The sequence below is a fragment of the Bubalus bubalis genome, chromosome 19 (assembly GCF_019923935.1).
Source record: "Bubalus bubalis isolate 160015118507 breed Murrah chromosome 19, NDDB_SH_1, whole genome shotgun sequence".
Lineage (NCBI taxonomy): Eukaryota > Metazoa > Chordata > Mammalia > Artiodactyla > Bovidae > Bubalus > Bubalus bubalis.
The window spans coordinates 65,213,382-65,235,228 of record NC_059175.1 but is presented as its reverse complement, the minus strand read 5'-3'; the positions used below and the strand labels follow the sequence as shown (position 1 = coordinate 65,235,228).

The following is a 21,847-nucleotide window of genomic DNA, read 5'->3' as shown; positions in this document are numbered from 1 at the left end:
CCTCAGCTCCTTTTCCCGAGCCTCCTTATTGGTCCCCGGCGCGAGGCGGTGTGCGCAGGCGCGGGAGCCGGGGCTCGCGTCCCTGAGCTTTTTCCTCAGCAACCCCGCAGGATTCCTTCAGGTGAGTGTACCCCGCAGCCGCCGCTGCCAGATCTGGGCGACCGGCGGCAGCCTCCGCGTCCCTCCTTCCCGCCCAGGCTGGACGCCCGCGGGGAGGAGGTCAGGACTCAGGCCTGGCAGGGTGGAGGGCCGGCTGAGCCGAGGACTCGGCCCTGCGCCCTCACCGTCGTCTCCCGGAGGCGCCGCGGGGCGTGCAGAACGGCGGAGCCGGTCCCGCAGGTCCTTGTGGGCCGTTCCCCGGTCGGGGTCTATGGTTCCAAACACTTTCCCTAGACGGGGGTCTAAGGGCACGTTGGGGCACCGGGTTAGGGGGAGGGACGCGGGAGGCAGGGATGCGGGGGACGCGGACCAGCTGCGCGCGCTGGTTCTCCGCCCCGACCTTGTCCTGCGGGTGTCGGGGACCCCACCCCCTGAGGAACGTGGGCTGCAGTGCCTGCTCCGTAAGGTGGTTGAGGGGCCGAGGGTCTCACGCGGCGAGCATCTCGGACGGTGCCTGTGGCTCCTGCGAAGTGCCCTGGGTCCTTGGCTTGGATAGTGGAAGAAGCCCTTTCCATCACTGCGCTGTCGTGCTTCTGGATCAGCTCGGTGTGTGCTGTCTCCACGTCGTCCTCTTACCCGTTTATACGGAGTTAGAAAGAAAGAAGAAAGATAGCGCTCAGTCGTGTCCGGCTTTTGCGATCCCATGAACTGTGGCCCGCCAGGCTCCTCTATCCATGGGATTCTCCAGGCAAGAATTCTGGAGTGGGTTGCCATTTCCTTCTCCAGGGGATCTTCGCGACCCAGCAATTGGACCCAGGTCTCCCGCAATTGCAGGCAGATGCTTTACCGACTGAGCTATGCGGGAAGCTTTCTTTCTTTCTTTTTTTTTTTAAATCCAGAGTTAACCTCTTGCGTACCCGCTGTATCCAGCGCTGTTCTGTTCCGCAGGTTGTTTCCTGCTTTTTAGCATCCTGCTTATTAATACTGTGATTCTACCGTTTAATTCCTTCGTGGCTTTAAGTTGTCCTCAGATCTAATTCGGAGAAGGCAATGGCACCCCACTCCAGTACTCTTGCCTGGAAAATCCCATGGATGGAGAAGTCTGGTGGGCTGCAGTCCATGGGGTTGCTAAGAGTCGGACACGACTGAGCGACTTCCCTTTCACTTTTCACTTTCATACATTGGAGAAGGAAATGGCAACCCACTCCAATGTTCTTGCCTGGAGAATCCCGGGGACGGGGGATCCTGGTGGGCTTCCGTCTCTGGGGTCGAACCGAGTTGGACACCACTGAAGCGACTTAGCAGCAGCAGCAGCAGATCTAATTGGCCAGAGGAGCAAAAAAGTATCTGCGGTTCGTTCCCCAAAAGCCAAGTTTGGGGTTTGAGTTTCAGTTTGCCATGCGTGCTTAAGTTGCTTCAGTCGTGTCCTACTCTCTGTGACCCCATGGATAGTAGCCCGCCAGGCTTGGCAACCCACTCCAGTATCCTTGCCTGGAGCATCTCATGGGCAGAGGAGCCTAGTAGTAGTAGTGTAGTTGTTAAGTCGTGTCCGACTCTTGCAACCCCATAGACAGTAACCTGCCAGGATCCTCTGTCCATGGGATTCTCCAGGCAAGAATACTGGGGTGGGGTGCCATGCCCTCCAGAGGATCTTCCCAACCCAGCAATCTAACCAGGTGTCTCTTATATCTCCTGTGTTGGCAAGTGGGTTCTTTACCACTAGTTCTACCTGGGAAGCCTGAATCCTTACATATTGACAGTCTCTCAGGTTTAGACACTTGAGGTGTGGTGAAAAATCTGTGAGCCCTTTATTTTACTCCTGGTTATCTGTTCAGGAAAACAACATAAAACTAGTAAAAGATTTGAGTGGATTAGAAGTGTTTTTCTCTGTTTATAGGTATGTATGTCTACACATGCATGCAGATGTATATGAAATTGAATTAAATAAGAAAGGTATTAACTAGAGTACTGTGATTTATTTACCACTGGGATCAAGTAGGAATCAATTTTAATCGAGTTTTTACCATTTTAGTGAATTTTCAATTTTACCTTTTTTTAAAAGAGCAAAGGTATCTGAAATTTATTGGACACTGCTGTCTTTGTCAGGTAGGTACCGTCATTGTCCCCACTCTAAAGGTACGAGAACCAAGAGACTGGTCAGTAGGCCTGAGTCCGGCCTGAAGTTCCCCTCCTGTGAATGGTCACTCCTGGTGGGATTCAAACCCTGGTAGTCTGGCCCCAGAATCTGATTTCTGAGCTGTGGCATTAGACCTTTCCTTGTATTCGCCTTGATTTCATGAATACTCTCTTTCTTAGACCTTAAGAATTACTGCTAAAAAAGTTAGTAAGTCTGTTTCATATTATCCCTGGATATTGTTGCAGTCCATTTTTAATTAAGAAAATTAATACCTGCAGGTTGTTACTGCTCCGTTAAAGAGAGAAACCCCTTTTCCCCTTTCTGTTTTACAGTGTAACTGTTAGAGCTGTAGCATATGCCTTGAGGTGATGAGGAGGTTTTTGTTACTCTATGCTACACAACGAGGACAAGCAAAGGCCATAGCTGAAGAGATAAGTGAAAAAGCAGTTACATATGGTTTTTCTGCAGATCTCCACTGTATTAGTGAGTCGGATAAGGTAAGTCATGGTTTTTACTGTGTTTCACGCTTTGAAGTATCTTGGTTGGGAATTGTTGTTAAAAAACGAAGTGGGACCCTAAATGCCACCATGATCCTTTTTTTGTTTTTTTAAACACTTAGAAATTCATTTTATCAACTGTGTTGTAAGACTTCTGCCAACTTTTTTCTCTGTGTGTGTTAAATTAAACTGCATGGTCTTAAAAACTAGGATGACTAACCACTCTCAACTATAAATGGAACTAGTATATTTGATTTGTTTTTCTCACTGGGTGCCTTGAGAACAAATGAGGTGTGTGTGTTCACAGGAACATGTGAGCTTTCCACCTCATGAATCCTGGTGCCCTGTACAAACTTCCCTGAAATAACGACCTTGTCATTTGTGCCAGAGTTCTTCCAAGTGCAGAACCACTGAATTCTTTTGTGAAGACAGAATCTAGAGTGAAGGTGTAGGATCTGCGGGAGCCTCGGGGGCTGCTTGTCTTTCTGTATTCAGTCTCTGCAGAAGTTCCCACCTTAGGATTGTTGTCCACGCTCTATGTTGTGTCCCTCTGTTGGCGACCCCGTGGACTGCAGCATGCCAGGGCTCCCTGTCCTCCACTACCTCCCGGAGTTTGCTCAGACTCATGTTCACTAGTTGTTTACATGAGATCTTAACAGATCTGTGCTTAGAATACCTAGTCTGAGGCCTTCAGGTTATAGTCACACGCATTTCAGGCCTTAGGGCATGGCAGCCCACTTCAGTATTCTTGTCTGGAGAATCCCATGGACAGAGGAGCCTGGCGGGCTACAGTTCGTGGGGTTGCAGAGAGTCGGACTCGACTAAGCGACTAACACTCATTCAGGCTTGAGCCATGAGCAGGGCTCTTATAACAACCATGGTGATGTGCCAGCCCCTAAGACCTCGGATTCAGCTCAGTACTTGAAAAACCACCCGGCCATGCACTCTTGCTCCAGTTCACAGTCTCCTCTGTTCCTTCCCACGTGTCTGGTGGGAAAGACTAGCCTGTCAGCCACAGAGGTGAATTATAAGCTCAGCTCCTAGAAGGGAAACCACAAAGTTCCTTGATGTAGCCGGGTCAGGCAGAGTCCTGATGGAGCCACTCACCCAGGCAGGAGGGTCCTGGTGGGGAGCCAGTCACCCGGCCGGGAGGGTCCTGGGGCACCGCCAGTCATGGGCTTCGTGATCCTGCAGCACGTTCAGAGTGAGCTGTGGTGCCACAGGATGGAGCTCCGTCCAAATCTGTTACTAACCCCAGAGACAGAGTCGGCAGCATCAGACAACTAGCCCTGACATGGCCCCCTCGCCAGTGACCCCAGTGGGGCCAGCAGCTCTTTGAAAAGTTAAGTGAGTAGTGAGTTGGTTTTGATACCACGGTAGTCGTGTTGTTTGCTCTCCTCAGCTGAATGGTTTCTCCAGTTGTTCCTCATCCAACTTTAACCCAATAGCTCTCTGCCCTCCTCAATCTTCTTCAAGGTAAAGTCACTCACTGTAAACTGCAGAGTTGTGTTGTAGAAGCGTTGAGTCGCCTGGTAAGATGTCAGCTCAAATCTTCACCTGTTAACATCAGCATGAAAAATAAAGTGAATACCTCGGAGCCCAGTGATAGAGCTCATGATTGTGAATAGAGTGAAGTGCTTAATTGGGAGTACTTGAAATTTAGGTGAGAATTAGAATAAGGAAATGTGAATTTTAAGACTTGGAAACACCAGTGATCCCAGTATTCTGTTTTCTTGGCTCTCTGGAACCCTGAGGCGGTCAGGCCCTTCCTGACAGCTAGGTTTGCTGATCTCTGAGGAGTAACACTTTCACTTTGCCATTTAAAATGCTCTGTGTGCCTCTCTGCCATTATGCGACACAGACCACAGGACAGAAAATGAAGCTGATTGTTTTGCTGGTATGTTGAGTCTGCATAGCAGTAGATCTCTGACGTGACACCCTTGTTTTATAGTATGATCTGAAAACTGAAACAGCCCCCCTTGTGATGGTGGTTTCTACCACGGGCAACGGAGACCCGCCTGACACAGCCCGAAAGTTTGTTAAAGCCATTAAGGACAAGACGCTGCCGCCTGACTTCCTGGCTCACCTGCGGTACGGATTACTAGGTGTGGACTGTGTTTTGTGTAGTTATTGGAATGTTACTGCTGGCTTTAGCGCTAGTATCTAAATGTGTTTTTCAAAACCATGGTGCATCATTGTATAGATTTGTCCTTCTTGAGTTTTGATGTGTTTTATGTGTGTATAATATTTGAGGATAAACAAGGTACTCTTTCCTAGCTATCACCCACCAGCAGCTCCTCTGGAGGGCCCCAAAATAGCATCTTAACCTCGGACGCACACCAGATTCAACTGGGAAACATTTTCGAAATGTTAGTGGTTGGGCCTCACCCCAAATCTGCCAAAACCCAAGGAGCAACTCTGCATGCTGTGTTTTTTGTTTTTTGTTTTCCCTCAAAGGTTTTATGTGACGATTTCCTTAGCAGATGACCATTACCTAGGATACTGGTTCTCCAGCCTGGCCACACACTAGCATCCGCTGGGAGTTTTCCTCCCAGTGTCATTGCTTCGAGTGCCCCCCCCCCCCCCCCCCCAACCACGCAGTGATTCTGACTTAATCATTCTGAAGTAGGGTCCTGGGATCATTGTTTTTTAAAGCTCTCAGGTGACTACTATGTACCCCAACTTAAGAAGCACCGGCCTAGGGTAGGACTCTGTGAAGAATAGCTTTAAAATATTAAAGGCTCAGAAGGACCAGTGCAGTGAGATAGTTGCACCAAAGAGGGAATTGAGGGTTCATTTGCCCGGCTCACGCTCTCTGTTCTCCTTTGAGGGCACTTTTGGGGAGGGTATCTAGAACGGACGGAATGTGTGATGATAAATAACTGGATAGGGATTGAGATGATGAGCCTGGCCGAGATCTGTCATGTGTAGTGTATTCAAGAGAGCGTTTATAGAGTGTGTATAGCTTTTTAATTCAGTTTTTCCAATTTATTTATTTAGAAGAGTGAACATGTACATATTGCTTTAAAAATTCCTCAAAATTATTTAAAAGGAAAGACTGAAGCCTGTCCGGCCATTTTAGTCAATCTTAGGCCTGGAGAAGGAAATGGCAACCCACTCCAGTGTTCTTGCCTGGAGAATCCCATGGACGGAGAAGCCTGGTAGGCTGCAGTCCATGGGGTCACACAGAGTTGGACATGACTGAAGCAACTTAGTAGCAGCAGCAGCATGGGCCAACCAATGGATTGCTCACCTTGTTCTTGTAGGAAAAATCCAGGGAGACAAGCAAGTGCAAAATTTAAGCTCTTAATTTTAAATTTTCAACAAGTATGAAAGTGTTAGTCCATTTCTTAAGAGGAAACACAGAAGCAATTCTTAATATATCAACACAGAAACAGCAAGTAAATGGTCGTTTGTGTTTTGGATGTAGCTCTTGTTCTAGATTAGGAGTCAGTAAACTCTATAAAGGACCAGATAGTAAATACTTTAGGCTTCATAAGTCACTGGTCTATCTAACAACTATTCATCTCTGCTGTTGGAGCGTGAAAGCTGCCTTAACAAGGTGTGAACAGGTGGACCTGGCTGTGTTCCAATAAAACTTTATTTGCAGAGACAATGGATGGTAATTGCCCACAGGCTGTAGTTTGCAGACCCTGCAGTGGGATCAGAAAAGCCTGAAAATACAGATATTGCATGTTCTTATGAAAGGAGCAAAGGTTGTTGCTGAACCAAGAATGACGCTGGGATTCTTGGCCTCCAGAGGAGAAGAATTCAGCCCAGAGCCAGTGACAAGGCTTGATCACTCAGAGCTTTTGTGTAATAAAGTTTTATTAAAGTATTAAACAGATAGAGAAGGCTTCTGACATAGACATCAGAAGGGAACAGAAAGAGTGTCCCCCTGCTAGCCTTTAGCAGTATGTTGTATACCTGTCAACAGGCTGCTAATTAGAGAAAGGGGATGTCCCAAAACTCAGAGAATGGCACCAAGCCGCTCACCCACAGTATACATTTTGAGATAATGTTGGCACCAGGAGAGTCATCCCGGGCCATAAAATGATTGGCATGAATCTTGAAGAAAGGCAGGTTTCCAAGAAAATATATAGTTTCATTAACAGTTACAGATTAGGGGAACAATGTATGAGTAGAACACACAGGTTTGTTGAGCCCTTGTCATTCTAAGTCCTAAGAGGAAAGAGTCTAAGGTAAATACATGGTTCATTACCATAGCTTAAGACAAACATTTCTGTAAGAAAAACGCATTGGTTAGCTCAAGGTTTGAGAAAAGTTAAGTTCTGGTGGAGCCAGGTGTCCTCATGGCAACACAGAATTTTAAGAGAAACCTCTTTTTAAATCTGTATAGAGAAGGGGAAAAAATTTAACACTAGTGTGTTTTCTCCTGCTGCTTAAGAGAGAGAGAAAAAGTGTCTGACACTTGCAGCCTATTTCCTCCCTTTGGAGACCCCTGGCCTTCCTGCCTGTTACCCTCTCATTTAGTATGCTAATCCTTATTTTCAGATTACCATATTTTTACACAGATTCACGGAAACAAAAATGTGAGATATATTTGTGTTAACAGTGGTCCAAAGTACTTTTGTTTCTGTTTGCATAGTTAGTATTCCTCAAGGAAAAAATAAGAAAATACGAAGCTACACATTATTTCCTGTTCCGTCAAGAAGAGCTTTGAATGGTGTTCTTCTGAATGTTTTGTTTCTGTCTTCTGAGTATGGTTAAATTTAAACCTTACTTCATGCTAATAACCCATTTGGACTCTAGGTCTGGGTGATTCAGAATACACGTACTTCTGTAACGGGGGGAAGGTAATTGATAAACGACTTCAGGAGCTTGGAGCCCAGCGTTTCTACGACACTGGCCACGCGGATGACTGTGTAGGGTAAGAGCAATGCACCTCTGTCACTTCCAGTAAAGCATGTTTGTACATGATGTAAGTCAGTTTACAAAAGGGTTCACTTTTGAACTAGCATTAACTTTCAGTCTTGAAAGTCCTATTTTAGTTTGGGGACCAAAGAAAATCCTCTAGAGCTTGATTTATCTGTTTTGCTGAATTTTTTTTTTTTTTAAGTGCCCCGTCCATCTCAGTGTCTGCTAATGGAAGACACTAGGAAGGTAGCGCAGTACGGTTACCTCAGGCTTGGACGTGTACAGCTGTTTGCAAAAGTCATTGTTTTCTTTAGGAACTTGGAGAGCGTGTGCCTGCAGGGGAGTGACTGGACTCTGGACCTCCCCGTGCAGGGCTCCCGGCCGCTCATTACAGGTGGAGAAGGCATGCCACAGGCCTTCCCTGCACCCTGGCTCCTTGGCACTCTCCCTCCCTGTCTTCATGGTCATTTACCACCCTGCCAACCAGGAATATAATTTCTGTTTCATTAATTTATTCTTGTCTTTACAGTTCAGTATTTCACCCTACGTGCCACCTTACAAATCCTCTTAACGTGTGAACTTAAAGACCTTATTGAATTGTCCTTATTCTGTCATAACAGCACAGGCATGCACTTGATCTTTTTTTCTGCTGGCTCTGTGTATTAAGTAAATCTCACCCACTAGATCTGGGCTTACGCAACATGACAAGTTCAGCAAAGGCTGTGCTTTTCTGCATATACCGCCTTGCATGGCATGTTGGAGACACTTGTGTTTGCCCGCAGCTCACCTTTGCGAGCCCATGCGTCCGTCATTTTCCGCAGCACTGATGCTGTGAGTTTTCTCCGTTGCCCCCGGGCCCGTGTCCCTTATGGTGGCAGCTCCACCGCATTGCCTGGCCTGTTACCTTTCAGTTTTGTCTCGCTGTGTTGGGCTCTCTTCCCCACGAAAAACCTTGTTGGCGTTACATGTTTATTGTCCTGTGTGAGCTGTTTAAATGCTAAACGCTTATAAATTCATTATTCCGATTGCTCACCTCATATTTTACTTCAGAGGCTTTTGAGTTCACTGTTGATTTATTGCCCTGACCATTACAATTCTTCAGTGTGTACTTCAGCAGCCTGCATCTCTAAAATTTTCAGCCTAAGTACTCTTCTAAAATTAGAATATTTTCAAGGAGACATCTTGGCTTACTGTACCACCACATTGAAGGGGTTAAGAATGTAGCTGCTAACTGCTACTAAGTCACTTCAGTTGTGTCCGACTCTGTGCGACCCCATAGACAGCAGCCCACCAGGCTCCCCCGTCCCTGGGATTCTCCAGGCAAGAACACTGGAGTGGGTTGCCATTTCCTTCTCCAATGCATGAAAGTGAAAGTGAAGTCGCTCAATTGTGTCTGACTCTTAGCGACCCCATGGACTGCAGCCTACCAGGCTCCTCCATCCATGGGATTTTCCAGGCAAGAGTACTGGAGTGGGGTGCCATTGCCTTCTCTGTAAGAATATAGACTGGAGTTAAAGTACTTGCATTCAGATCCTTGGTTTTCCCCACTTACTGACTATGAAGCATGGGTCAAATTACTTAAACTTTCTGTGTCTTGGTGTTCCCCCTTGTGAAATGGATAATAACAGTATATATTATTTAAGATTCTTTGAAGCATCAAATGAATGAATAAAACTTGTTTTAGAACAACGCCCACCATACAGTGCATACTCAGTGGGCATGAGCTTTCTTGTAAGAGTATTACCATATTAGTATTTCTGAGTTCTGAGAATGGTGTTTTAAATGTAGCTGTCATTATTGAGCCATTAATTTTATATGCTTGCTCTTCCAAATGTTCCTGAGAGAATGGATGCACTGTGTCACCAAACTTTTAACTAAGTGCCACGTGAGCAGTAAATGAATACAATGAAATTATAGCCAAAGTCTCGATAAGACAGAGGTCCAAAAGTGTCTCCTCTTGTCACTTAGCTCTATGAATTGTAACTTAATTGATCACACATTGGAGTTGTGATTGAAAATGACAGAGACGTCCTTCGCAAGGTCTTGATGCAGTACTTCTTGGCCATTCACTCTGTGAACAGAGTGTAGGGGATGTTACTATTGTCATACTTTGCCAGTAGTCAGTTTGTTATTTAGTTACTAAGTCGTGTCCGACTGTTTTGCGACCCCAAGGACTGTAGTCTGCCAGGCTTCTCTGTCGGTGGGATTTTCCTGGCAAGCATACTGGAGTGGGTTACCATTTCCTTCTCCAGCCAGTAGTCAGTAGATGAGCATATTTTATAATGTACTTACGGTTAATCCAGCTCTCCTAAAGGATGATTGAAGGGTGGAGCTCTTAGTCAAAGAGCATTAATTTGGAGTGGTTACTTGGTGGTATCTTAAGTCTGTAGGAAACAAAGATCAGTAAATTGACTAGGCAAAACTTGGTGGTGCATTTGATGTAATTATCATTTATGATATTAGAGTAGACTTGGATTTTGAGTATGTTCCTGTTAGCCTCATCAGAATTTAGCATGCCTGTTTAAAACCATGTCTTCTTACAATACCAACTCTTATTTTAGGAAGTTAAGTGCAATCATACTCCTATTACCTTTTACTAAATCATCTTCATTTTTGTTCTCTTTTATGCTTGTTCATACTTTTTTATAGCTCAGTGCTAATGAACACAGTAATGCTTTGCTTTTTAGCTAAATAATAAGTATTTCTGTATTCTGAATAGCCTTCATAGCGAATGTTTCTGACAGTTGCATAGCATTCGGTCAAGTGGACAGATTCTCCCATTATCCCATTGTTATGTGTTTAAATGAAGAACTTAAAGTGTTTGTTTCTTTTTTCTTATTTTTTTTTACAACTCAGTTTAGAACTTGTGGTTGAGCCATGGATTAATGGACTCTGGGCTGCCCTCGAGAAGCATTTTCTGTCAAACGGAGGAAGAGAGGACACGAGTGAAACTCGCACGATGGCATCTCGTGCCTCCCTGAGGACAGACCCCGTGACGCCAGAATTATTACACGTGGAATCACAAGTTGGACTTCTGAGATTAGATGATTCTGGAGGAAAGGCTGCTGAAGTTTTGGAACAAAATGCAGTGAACAGCAGTCAATCAAGTACTTTGATTGCAGACTTTGAGGCCTCGCTTACCCGTTCAGTACCCCCACTTTCACAAGCCTCTCTGAATATTCCCTCTTTACCGCCGGAATATTTAGAGGTGCATCTGGAGGAGGCCCTTGGCCAGGTAAGCAGTGATGGTGGTGGTATTTTTTAAATTATGTTATGGTGGAGGCCAACAGACTATGGCATGCTGGGTGATGTGGTCTACTAGCTCTTGTGTAAATAAAGTTTTATTGAAACACAGCCATGTCCATCCAAGGCTGCTTCTGCACTGCAGCGGTGGAGTTGAGTAGCTCCCAAAGAGGCGTTACCTCCAGGCGTTAAAGATGGCGCTTGTGTTATTACCTGGCTTCTCTTTGAAGAAGTAAATGGGTATGAGCTCAGTTTCTCCATTCCTTTGGAGAAGTAACATCTTGGCTTCTTGCCTTAGATGTCAGTCAGGTGAGGGCGAGTTGTGGGCTGTCAGAAAACTATCTCAGCAACTAATTTGAGTCAGGTACAGTAAGATCACTTTTCCAGTGTGGATCTTTGCTGTCCTGGGATACTCCATTTTATGGGTTTTTCTTTCTCTTGGTAATATTTTATAGAGCTGTTTTTGTCTGTTTAAGTCTTTTTTTCTATGCCTTGAGTATCTTTCCTATCAGTAAATAAATGACTTTAAAGTGATCTGTACATTTCTGAGCATCAAGTTGAATAATAGCTGATATAACCCCACAATCGTCATATATGGTTCCCTGAAATTTCTTCCAACATGCTTGGAATAAACTTCCAGGGCAGCCGTCTTGTGACACATGGCTGACTCCTCTCTGTTTAGAGGGAGTTCTCTGTGGGCTTTCTCAGGTAAACCACACTCTTAATGCAACTGTCGTGGTTTCTGTTTTCTGCTTTTCCTTTTATTAAATGAGGAAAGACATTTGAGAAACAGTTCAAGTGCCACTTTCTAGTTTATTTGAAAACTGTTTGCTAACACTTGATATGCATACCAGTGTTTCCAGCATCATATTTTTGCAGTGTTTTTCTAATGCATTCAGACAAACAGGTAGGTTTTTATATGACCTTCCCTGGGTTATTGTTTTCACGTTCAGGTTTCATTCTTTATTAAAAGGGATTATCACAACAAGTACGTCTTAGTCAAGGTTGGGGACAGGCATGGCTGTGGTAAATGTGCTGGGCGGGTGGGCTCAGGGTGGCGAGCCGGCCCCGGGTTTCCGCTGCAAGGGTGAGTGTGTGTGGCAGGGGTGTCGATCTCTGATTGATATGACAAGGTGCTTCACTTAGGATCTGCTTGAGAGTTTCTTTTATGATAGATGTCATTAAATAGACTTGAGTTGTTGGTAATGTCTTTTCAAAAGATTTTTTAAAATCTCAACTATTTAACAGAAACTTGTGTAAATCTGTTTAAAGTATATACCTAGAGGATAAGGGATTGAGGAAAATAAGTTTCCTGTTTTAGGGCATCATCTTGGGATAACCCCCTTGGGGAGCGGGGCAGGTAGGGGAGGGGAGGATGGCGCCTGGTTGGGCAGATACGGAAGCTGAGCTTCGGTGCACGCACACTCAATCACTTCCGTTCTGTCGGACTCTTGGTGACCCCAGGGACTGTAGCCCGCCAGGCCCCCCTCTTCATGGGATTCTCCAGGCAGGAATACTGGAGTGGGATGCTATGCCCTCCTCCTGGGGATCTTCCCGACCCAGGGATTGAAACCGTGTCTCTTTCATCTCCTGCATTGGCAGGTGGGTTCTTGACCGCTAGCACCACCTGGGAAGCTGGAGCTTCAGTGCAGCTGTAACAGAGCCCACAGCCGGTCCCACTCCCTCCACCCAGTGCCGTTTCCCCGTCCCCGGTGCTCCCACCGCCGTGGGGCCACCTGGACCATGGGCTACGTGCCACACGGCCTCTGTGGGTGCGTCTCGGGGCCCTGCCCAGAGCCCTTCCCTGCCCCGGGCCCCCAGCCCTGGCGGCCTCCCGTGTCTCCTGGTGTCTGAGTGGGGTGTGCAGCCCTGAGCTGCCGGGGCCTGCCAGGTGGGAGGCACCTCTTCCGGCGAAGGGCAGGAAGAGAGAATGCATCCTCTCCTCCGGAGGGGACGTCCTGACACGCCGGAACACACCATGGGCCCTGAGTCTCCACAGGCTGTGGGGACGCCAGCATCGTCTCACTGGCGTGAAGGTGTTGACACGGCGGGCCTGGGTGAGGTTTGCTGAGTGTCCAGACGGTCCCCGTTTACTCACGCCGTCTTATGCCAGCGAGCAGGAGCATTGTCACGGTCTTAGGACAAAATGGCAAACAGTACATGCCTGTGAGCACATCAGTCCTCTGTGGGCGGAGATGGAAAAGAGCATGTTGGCCACATCTTCTTGGATGAGCCCTGCACGAGAGGCTGCATTAACTGCTCTATCAGAGAACCATCTGCCCAGGCGCGGTTGGGGCTGCTGCTTGTTTGGGTTGCTGCTGGCTTAGGGTCATCCCCCAGGACCCGTCTGGTTTTTCCAGGGGCCCAATTGGTAAATTCCATGGAGCCATGATAGACACCCTCCCGTGTCCTTCAGCTTTTTAAGAATTGTTTTGATATCTGTTGCTCTCCCCAGGATAGTCTAATTTTCTTCTTTTATCTTGACGGAGAGAGGTGTCAGGTTCAGAGGCTTCTTCTTGACCCTCCCCACTGTGATGGCTCGTAGCCCACAGGCCAGGATTTCACTGCTAACTGCCAGGTGAACCACTGACTGGGCCCTTTGAGCCAGACTTGGGCCAGGACTCCGGTCACCCCCAGCCTCAGGCCTCTGGGCTGTGCGGGCCAGCAGCCGCACCTGGCCCTGTCCCCGCCGTCCGAGTCCAGTGCTTGTTTACCCCTGGACTCCGGTCACCCCGGCCGCAGACCTCAGGGCTGTGCGGGCCAGCAGCCACACTGCCCCCTCTCCCCGCCGTCCCTGAGTCCAGGGCTCCTTTACCCCTGGGGGTGGCATCAGTGAGTGCGGTTTCTGTGTCTCGCGGAGTCGCTCCTCCTGGGGGCCTGCCTGCTCCTGCCGTCAGGTGGGAGGGCTCCAGGTCTGACAGCTGACTCAGGTCCAGCAGCTGGACAGGGGGTCTCGAGCTCTCATTGGACAGCTTTCCGCTCATAACGTCTTGGTTTCTTTTCCTCGTAAGGACTGGTCCAGCGCCCTTGCCAGCTGCCCATTCATTTTGAGCCTCTGGAAGCCATGTGCTCATCATTCTCATTATTTCTGGGAGTTGGGCCCTCGGCCGCCCCCCAGCTTTTCTACTCACTGTGATCCTCATGCATACCCTTCCCCCGGCGTTCCTGGCCAAGTGCTCCCGCCTCCCTCAGTTCTTGGTGCCGGGGGTGGGGGCGCCCGCTTTGTGAGCTCTGGTCAGCAGGCGAGCTCAGTGGTGCAGCTGTCCCCCTGACCAGCGCGGTTCTGTTGGCCTTGGCAGTGAGGTGGTCTCTGGGTGCTCCAGGGAGCACCTGTCGGCTGGTGGGTTTGGCCTTGTGTGGTTTTGTCCACTGGTAGGCCGTCTTCTCTGAGCTTTTCAATCCTGTCTTCAAATGTCTTGGTATTTCTGCCCCACTTCGCTTTTTCTTTGCTCTAGTCACCCTGCTGTCCATGTGTTTACGTCATCTCTGGGGCTCTGCCAGGGTGAGGAAAGCCTGAGTCCTGGGAGAGCGTCCCAGTTAGAAAGCCCTTCATCCAGACCTGTGTCCCGCCCCGCCTGGCCCGGGACCTCGGCCTCCTATCTGGGGCACACGTGTTCTGCTGATGCATGGTGCTGTCCTGCCCTTTCTTTGAAGCTGGCCCAGAGTACGGGCAGCCAGGCCTGTTGCTTCTTAACTGTAGTTTTTGGTCCAGCAGCCAGGAGGAGGGATAGGGTGTGGGGTGGAGTCCCTGGGTTGTCTTAATGCGAGAAGGGAGCTCTTGCCCTTACAGAAGGAGTGGCCCCTTCTGTGGGTGCCAGGGCTCGTCTCGGATTCAAGACGTTCACTCAGGTGTCCTTCCCCCATTCTTCCTGCCGTGTTGTCCCTGGCTGTCTCTGCCCTCAGGCTGCAGCAGGTGAGTGCTCATGTGTAAGCTACTGAGAGTGTCCTCTGGCTTTCACTGGTAGATTTAAGTTGTTGCCTCATTATTCTTGGCTTTTTGCAGTTTTTCCAAAAGTGTCGGTGAAGCTTAGCCTTAGGCTTCCAGTCCCAGCAGCCCGATCCGTGCCGCGCCCTCCTCGTTCCCGAGCACGTGTCCCCACAGCAGCTGGTGCCCTGTCCCCAGATGTGTTCTCACTGCCGGCCGGGGCAGCCCTTCAGCGCCTCATGCCCATTTTAGCGACTTTCTCGGGCCACTCTGGCCCTGGCTGTCCCAGGCTGGGCTCCCGGGAATCACTGTGAGATGGTCTTCGGGGCCTCCTCCTCACCCCGGGATGTCAGGGGGCAGGAGCCAGATGGGGCACAGGAGAAGCTGAGCTGCAGGGCTCTTTGAAGCCAGGGCAGTCCTTCAGGGTTGTCCTGGGTTGTGCACAGGGGCTGGGCCCTTATGGTTGTTAATGTCATTGGCTATGGGTGGCCTCTAGATGGAGGTGTGACCTTGAGTGCTCAGAGGATCCTCGGAGGTGACGGCGAAGAGCTGGGGGCCCGCTGTGAGCATTGCCAGCAGCCTTGCCTAAGACCGTGCCCCCGTCCCTGTCACTACAGCTCTCAGACCCTCAGCCCTGGCCTTCCACGGCCTTCCCACGCAGCCACTCACCCACAGTTAACTGACCAGCACTTTCCGAGATGTAAGTTTCTATTTTTATTAGAACTTAGAAGCATCAAGTTATGAATCTGGTGACGTAGGACCAAGATTTGGGTTTCTTTCTAGTTTCCCAAGGCCTGTATTGTCTAATTTTATCTGTGTGTGGCTACTATTAATTAATGAAAATTAGATTAAGAATTCAGTTCTTGAGTCACACCAGCCATGTTTCCAGGGCTCAGTGGTCAGGTATTGGCCAGTGAGGTTATGGAGCATCCCTGCCGTCCAGAAAACTCTGTGGAACAGCACCACCCGCCGCTCTGAGGGCTCTTGTCACCATCTGTGCTTCCGACAGCTTCCAACCGTAAACATCTGTCACTCCTTTTGAATCTCCTTCTGAAATGGGCACACACACTCTTTTTGCATAGTTCATTAGGAAGACTGTTAGACTTTTCCGTGGAAAGTGCTAGTATCTGATGTTTTCCATATAATTTCAGAAATTTTAAAGTCTAGTAGACAAGGAGTTTAAAATATAGACGAGCTTCTCTTCTGAAAGATTGAGAGGCCTGTCTACTGTAGCCATTTACCTTAGAGAAGAATTCTGAAATCTCATCAGGGAATGTTGAAAGATTCTGTAGCTCTGATGTTGCCGCTAAGTGAAGCAGTGGTAAGTATAGTTGAAAATCGCGCTTATAACACTTTATCATATTTCTTTCTCAAGGGGGAAAGCCACGCATCTGTGAGCTCGGTGGATCCAGTGTTTCACGTTCCAGTTTCAAAGGCAGTTCAGCTGACTACGAATGATGCCATAAAAACCACTCTTCTGATAGAGTTGGACATCTCGGTAAGTTCCAGAATGTGTCTCTGAGCGCAGGGATGCTGCCAGTCAGTGTGGAGGCTCGCCCGTGGTGTGTCCTCACCCACAGGCGCCGGGAGGAGAAGGTGTCTGGACAGTGGCCAGCCACCTGGCCCGTCATGTTTATTCCTGACCTGTCATTTTGTCTCTCTGTCTCATCCCTGTTTTCTTTTCACTTCAAGGAGGGGCTGAAATGAGGAGTGTCTGGAGGTGATTCCACTTGGAGAGACTAGTTTTGCTGCCTTACTCATTAAGCCACGAAAGAATAATGGAATTAGCATAGCACTGGCATATAGGAGCCCCAGGCAAGGAAGCTGAGGTCAGCGGCCAGGGGAGTTGAGCCCAGGCTAGCCCGTCCTGTGACGGTCACTTCTCAGAGTGGTGGTCCTTGTTCCTTTGATAATCTTGGAGAAGTCATGGACCCCCTCGCCAAAAGGATTATATATAAGCATTTTGCACACAGTTTTAGGGGGTTTCTGTGCTGGCTCTTGGAGCCCCATCCATAAGCCTCCCCCAGCCCCCGCCCCAGCTGCTGGCCTCAGGTGGGAAGCTATGACTGGACCTGCTCACAGTCGTGCAGCTCAGCTCTGGATGTGGGTCCTGTGGAGTTCAGTGGGCTGGACTTTCAGAAGAGAGTGTGTCAAGGCTGTTGGTGGAGGTTTAGTTGAATTTCTAATAGAGAAAAGGAAATACGGCAGGCATCAAAACTTGATGGTTTTGATTACGTACTATTGTTCTGTTCAGTCACTAAGCCGTGTCCGACTCTTTGCGACCCCATGGACTGCAGCGTGCCAGGCTTCCTTGTCCTTCACTGCCTCCTGGCGTTTGGTCAAACCATGTCGTCGGTTGGTGATGCTCTCTAGCCATCTCATCCTCTGCTGCCCCCTTCTCCTTTGCCTTTAGTCTTTCTCAGCATCCTGGTCTTTTCCAGTGAGTCGGCTCTTCGCATCAGGTGGCCAAAGGACTGGAGCTTTAGCATCAGTCCTTGCAAGTGAATATTCAGGGTTGAGTTCCTTTCAGATTGGCTGGTTTGATCTCCTTGCAGTCCAAGGGACTCTCATACTATTGAGTAGTTCCATTTTCTTTTGAACATTTTTATCCCCACTGTTAAATATCCTGTATATGCAAAAGCATTTCACTTCTGTTACACACTTTTGTCATAAAGAGGTGAGGTTTGGCAGACTGGTGGGTCCGGTCTGTGTCTGTGTCCCTCACAGGCTAGGGGTATGAGCATGTGTGGTCAGAGGTCCCTTCCCAGAGCCCTCCACACCCCCACCCCACTCTATGCAGAGTGTGTAGACCTGCTGTGGGAGGGGGCTCCATCTGGAGCCCTGGTTTGTGCACAGCCAGGACCGAGCCAGACACTTTTAATGTTGCATGTCACTAAAGGGAGAAAAGCTGTCTCCCCCACCCCTGTTCCTCTCCGAAGGAAAGGAGTAAGGAGAGACCACTGAAGAGTCGTTTCTTTGCTCCTAAAGTGTGTGTGTATATTTTCAAAAGAGGGTTTTTACATGGATTATTAGAAACACTACTTACCAGGACACCTTAATCTCCAGAAGAGGCAGGTTTTAATTTCTAGTCTGTAAATATTCAATATAAAGCAAAACATTAGATAATTACAGAATTTCTTTTTTAAGAATAACTCCTAATAAAAGTATGCTTGTTTAGTTAATTGGTCTTATTTGTTAGAAACAAAATAGTTCTAATTGCAAAAAACGAACTTGTATGTTCAAATGTTCATATAAGAAAAACCGTGTTGGTTGCCCCACAACTAAAACTCTTAACTCATGTGGCATTTTTTTATTTCGTGTCGGTTCTTCTCTAGAAAACAGATTTTTCCTACCAGCCTGGAGATGCCTTCAACGTGATCTGTCCCAACAGCGACTCTGAAGTGCAGTTCCTGCTGCAGAGACTGCAGCTCGCAGACAGGAGAGAGCACCGTGTCGCCGTGACGATTAAGGCAGACACGAGGAAGAAAGGTGCAGCCCTGTGTCTTACTGCTCCGGACGTCCCTGGGGGCACGGGGGTGACAGGGCGAGTCTGCACGGGTGCCTGAGGGCGGGACACAGGCGCTCGCTGGTCTTGGGTGGGAGTCCTTAGCGTCCACAGCAGGTGCCCTGGGCGAGTCAGTTACCCTGAATGAGGTGGTGGTCGAGTTTATGCTTACCGGATGCTTACAGACATTAAAAATAAAGTTGAAGAATCAACTTTTCCAGAACTCTAGACATTAGCAAGCTTACAGCAAACTGGAAAACACAAAGATGAATGTAACTGTGCTTTCAGAGAAGCAGGTTGGTTAGCTGAGCCAAGATGTTAGGTTGTTTCTTTTCAGTCAGCATTGCTTTGTTTCTGAGTTAGCACACTAGAGTTGCCATGCAGAAAAACTATATTATATGAATCTGTTTTAAAAACTGCTTTTTGTTGGGAGTTCCCTGGTGGTTAGGACTCCAGGCTTTCAGTTCTGGGGCCCGGGTTTAATTCCTGGTGGGCAACCATCCCACAAACTGCACGATGTGGCAAAAAAAAAGATAGTTATTTTATGTTTGTGTCTCATGGCCTATTTGTTGTTGCTTTTTAATACATGAAAACAGTTACTTTTTCCATGATTAAGGGAAATTATTTTTCAGTGATTTGCTTAGAATCTGGAACTAGAGCTCAGGGAGCTTTAAAATTCTTTCTGAGGAAGACAAGTAGTGTTATGGGACCACTGCCATCTTTTGGAGGGGCTTCCCTGATAGCTCAGTTGGTAAAGAATCCACCTGCAAAGCAGGAGACCACAGTTCGATTCCTGGGCTTTTTTGTTCCTTGGTTTTAGATAATTTCTCTTCCTTTTGTTTGGTAAACCTAGATTTCATAGGTATGGCTGATACAGTATTACTGTTGAATTAATAAAATTGTTTTTGTAAAGTGGATTTTTTTTTTTCACACTCTTGCTGAGGAAATCTTTTGACTGAATAAACGTTGACCAAAGTCATATTGTACTTTGATAGCACTATAATGTAAAAATTACAGCTGTTAGTGTTTCTAGGGGTTGGAAACATCTTTATTTTCTGTGTTGTGAACTCTTCCCCGTCTCCCTGGACAGGTGCAGCCTTGCCCCAGCATGTACCTGAGAGGTGTTCTCTCCAGTTCCTTCTCACCTGGTGCCTCGAAATACGAGCCGTTCCCAAGAAGGTACTGTTTTTTTTAGGTTCTTTTGGTACCTACTTAAAAATATGCTTATCTCTCTATAGAGCTTATTCAATCATTTTAAGGCTTAGAAAATGTGGTCTTCAGAGCCTGTGTTCAGAATAGTTCCCAAGCCATGCCGTGTCTCTATGATGTCATGGACAAATATTTTTAAATTGCTCTTGTATTGAAATGTTGTTTTCTTTTGAAACGAGAATTTCAGGTAGGGCTTTTCCTTAATCTTATTTTACTAACGTTAACTCGATGTTGCGCGGTAACCAGGGATGAGAGTGGCCCTCAGTGACATCGGTTTCCAGCTGTGCACGGACACTCTTCTCTAGCTGACAGGAGGCTTGGGGAGTGCGGCTTTCCCTCACCTGTCACTCATGTAAGGTTGGGAAGACCCCTTTTAGTGTAAAAGTCGGTAGTTAATTTATTGTGTCAGAATTCTTGAGGGAACGGCGAGGGGTCCTGTTAGCGCTGAGACGGCTTGGAGCTGGAGATCCACCAGGTGTCCGTGTTGTGCCGCCGTCACCGCTGTTTTTCTGGCCCTGTTGAGGGATGTTAATGGGTGAACTTGGCAAGCTGTTTTACTGAACTCGCATTGCCGATGAATAAAAGCATTATTACGTTGCACTGTCCACACTGCAGTGTTCATTCTCTGTTTTATTAAGGTGCTGACTGCATTTGTAGTCTTCGGGAAGTGAGCTCAATAGAGAGACTTAGTCCTAGGTATAATTTGAGTAAATTTACGATGCTCTGTGATGAAAATTTCCTGCATAATTTCACAATTTTAGTTCAACTCTACCATTTCGGAAAACTTCACAATGTATATATTTACAAATGGATTTTTGCTTACTGTAAAAGCAGTATGCTTGTAAAAAGTCTGGACACAAAAGTAATTCAGGAAGCAAAAGTGCTTTTTAATTAGACCCCTGCAGTTAACAGGGCTTCCCTTGGTGGCTCAGAGAGTAGAGAATCTGCCTGCAAAGCAGGAGATCTGGGCCCACGCCCTGGGTTGGGAAGATCCGCTGGAGAAGGAAATGGCAACCCGCTCCAGTTCTTGCCTGGAGAGTCCCAGGGCCAGAGGGGCCTGGTGGGCTATGCTCCCTGGGGCTGTAGAGTCAGGCACGACGGAGCCACTGTCACGCCGTAGCTAACATTTGGATTTGTGTTGCTAGTTTATATGCTGTTCTGCAACATGCTTTTTTTTATTAAAAAGAAATCATGAGTTTGCATATCCCAGCATGGAAACATACTAGAGATCTTATTAAAAGATGCTATACTTGTTGATTTGATTAAGGACAGTCCATTGTTTCCAGTTTTTCACTATTAAAAACCCATTTAGGACAACCTTCTGTTTGCATCTGTATACACCTGTCTAAATTTTCTTTTAAAAATAAATTCCTTGGAGTACAATTACTGTGTTAAAAATATTTAGAATTTAAGTTTAGTAATGTTTAACTTGTTCTCTACATAATACAGTATTCCCTTTATTAGTACTGTGAAGTTTCTGTTAAGTGTAAAGTGAGAAATATGCTACTGTTTTAGCCTATAATTTAGGAGGGTTTATTGACTTGAGAAAGTTTGGCTGGAAGTGTTCTTGGTAAGCTCCTGCGCGCCTGTAGCTGGTGGGTCTCTGGGTAGGTTGGGCAGGGATTCTTGGCTAGTCGGTGGAAACCCGCGGCCCCACGGGAATGTGATCTCATCGTCCCTGTCAAGGGTGTCCGGGCCTGGGATGCAGGGGCCGTGGATGCAGTGGTGCCCACTCCCGTTTCAGGGAGCGTTGTTGCTCCCACTCTCCTGGGAAGCCTTTTGGGCAAGTCAGGGGTCCTCTTGTACCCAGTGCCTGTCAGAGAAAGCTCTTAATGGTGCTCAAATAAGTATCGAAGTCCAGGTTGTAGTCATCAGCTAAGACAAGAACAGGTATTGTGTCCTGAGATAAAAACATTTGGGTAATGAGGGACTTCCTTGGTGGTCTGGTGGCTAAGACTCTGGGCTCCCAATGCAGGGGCCCTGGGTTCGATCCCTGGTCAAAGAAATAAATCCCACATGCTGGGGAACTAGATGCTACATAAATAAATATTAAAAAAAAAATAAGTTTGCTTGGGAGACTTGACTTCCTGCTTACTCACATATAGCTGTCATGTAACTTGAGACCATACTTATGACTGATTAGGTCAGTTTAAGATACAGGGAAGGTGACCAAAAAATAAAAGTGGGTCTTCCCACTTCGATGGGCTGCCATCAGAGCAAATATGAAACGAAATGCCCTTTTCCCGGCCACACTCCTGGTGGCCACACTCCCTTTTTCTTTATAGTTGGGCACGTCCCAGGTGGACACCAACCCCGTGTTCTGACGCTGTGACCACAGAGCACGTGGTGACTTG

General features: G+C 47.4%; 1 protein-coding gene across 6 annotated transcripts in view; it reads left to right on the top strand.

Annotated features, from left to right (window-relative positions):
- The first annotated feature begins 24 nt into the window (after positions 1–24).
- MTRR (5-methyltetrahydrofolate-homocysteine methyltransferase reductase) overlaps positions 25–21,847 on the top strand; it is a 33,431-nt gene continuing 11,608 nt past the window's right edge. For 2 of the 6 annotated variants that reach the window (XM_025270716.3, XR_006640318.1), the window contains exons 1-8: positions 26–121; positions 2,569–2,733; positions 4,685–4,838; positions 7,507–7,624; positions 10,468–10,846; positions 16,155–16,277; positions 18,115–18,268; positions 19,375–19,463. In XM_025270716.3, coding sequence (XP_025126501.3) covers positions 2,605–2,733; positions 4,685–4,838; positions 7,507–7,624; positions 10,468–10,846; positions 16,155–16,277; positions 18,115–18,268; positions 19,375–19,463 — 1,146 coding nt within the window. In that variant the 5' untranslated portion in view covers positions 26–121; positions 2,569–2,604. Of the gene's footprint in view, positions 122–568; positions 706–2,568; positions 2,734–4,684; positions 4,839–7,506; positions 7,625–10,467; positions 10,847–16,154; positions 16,278–18,114; positions 18,269–19,374; positions 19,464–21,847 lie in introns of those variants that run through there. The other 4 variants (XM_006043238.4, XM_006043239.4, XM_025270717.3 and 1 more) reach the window with 4 other exon arrangements.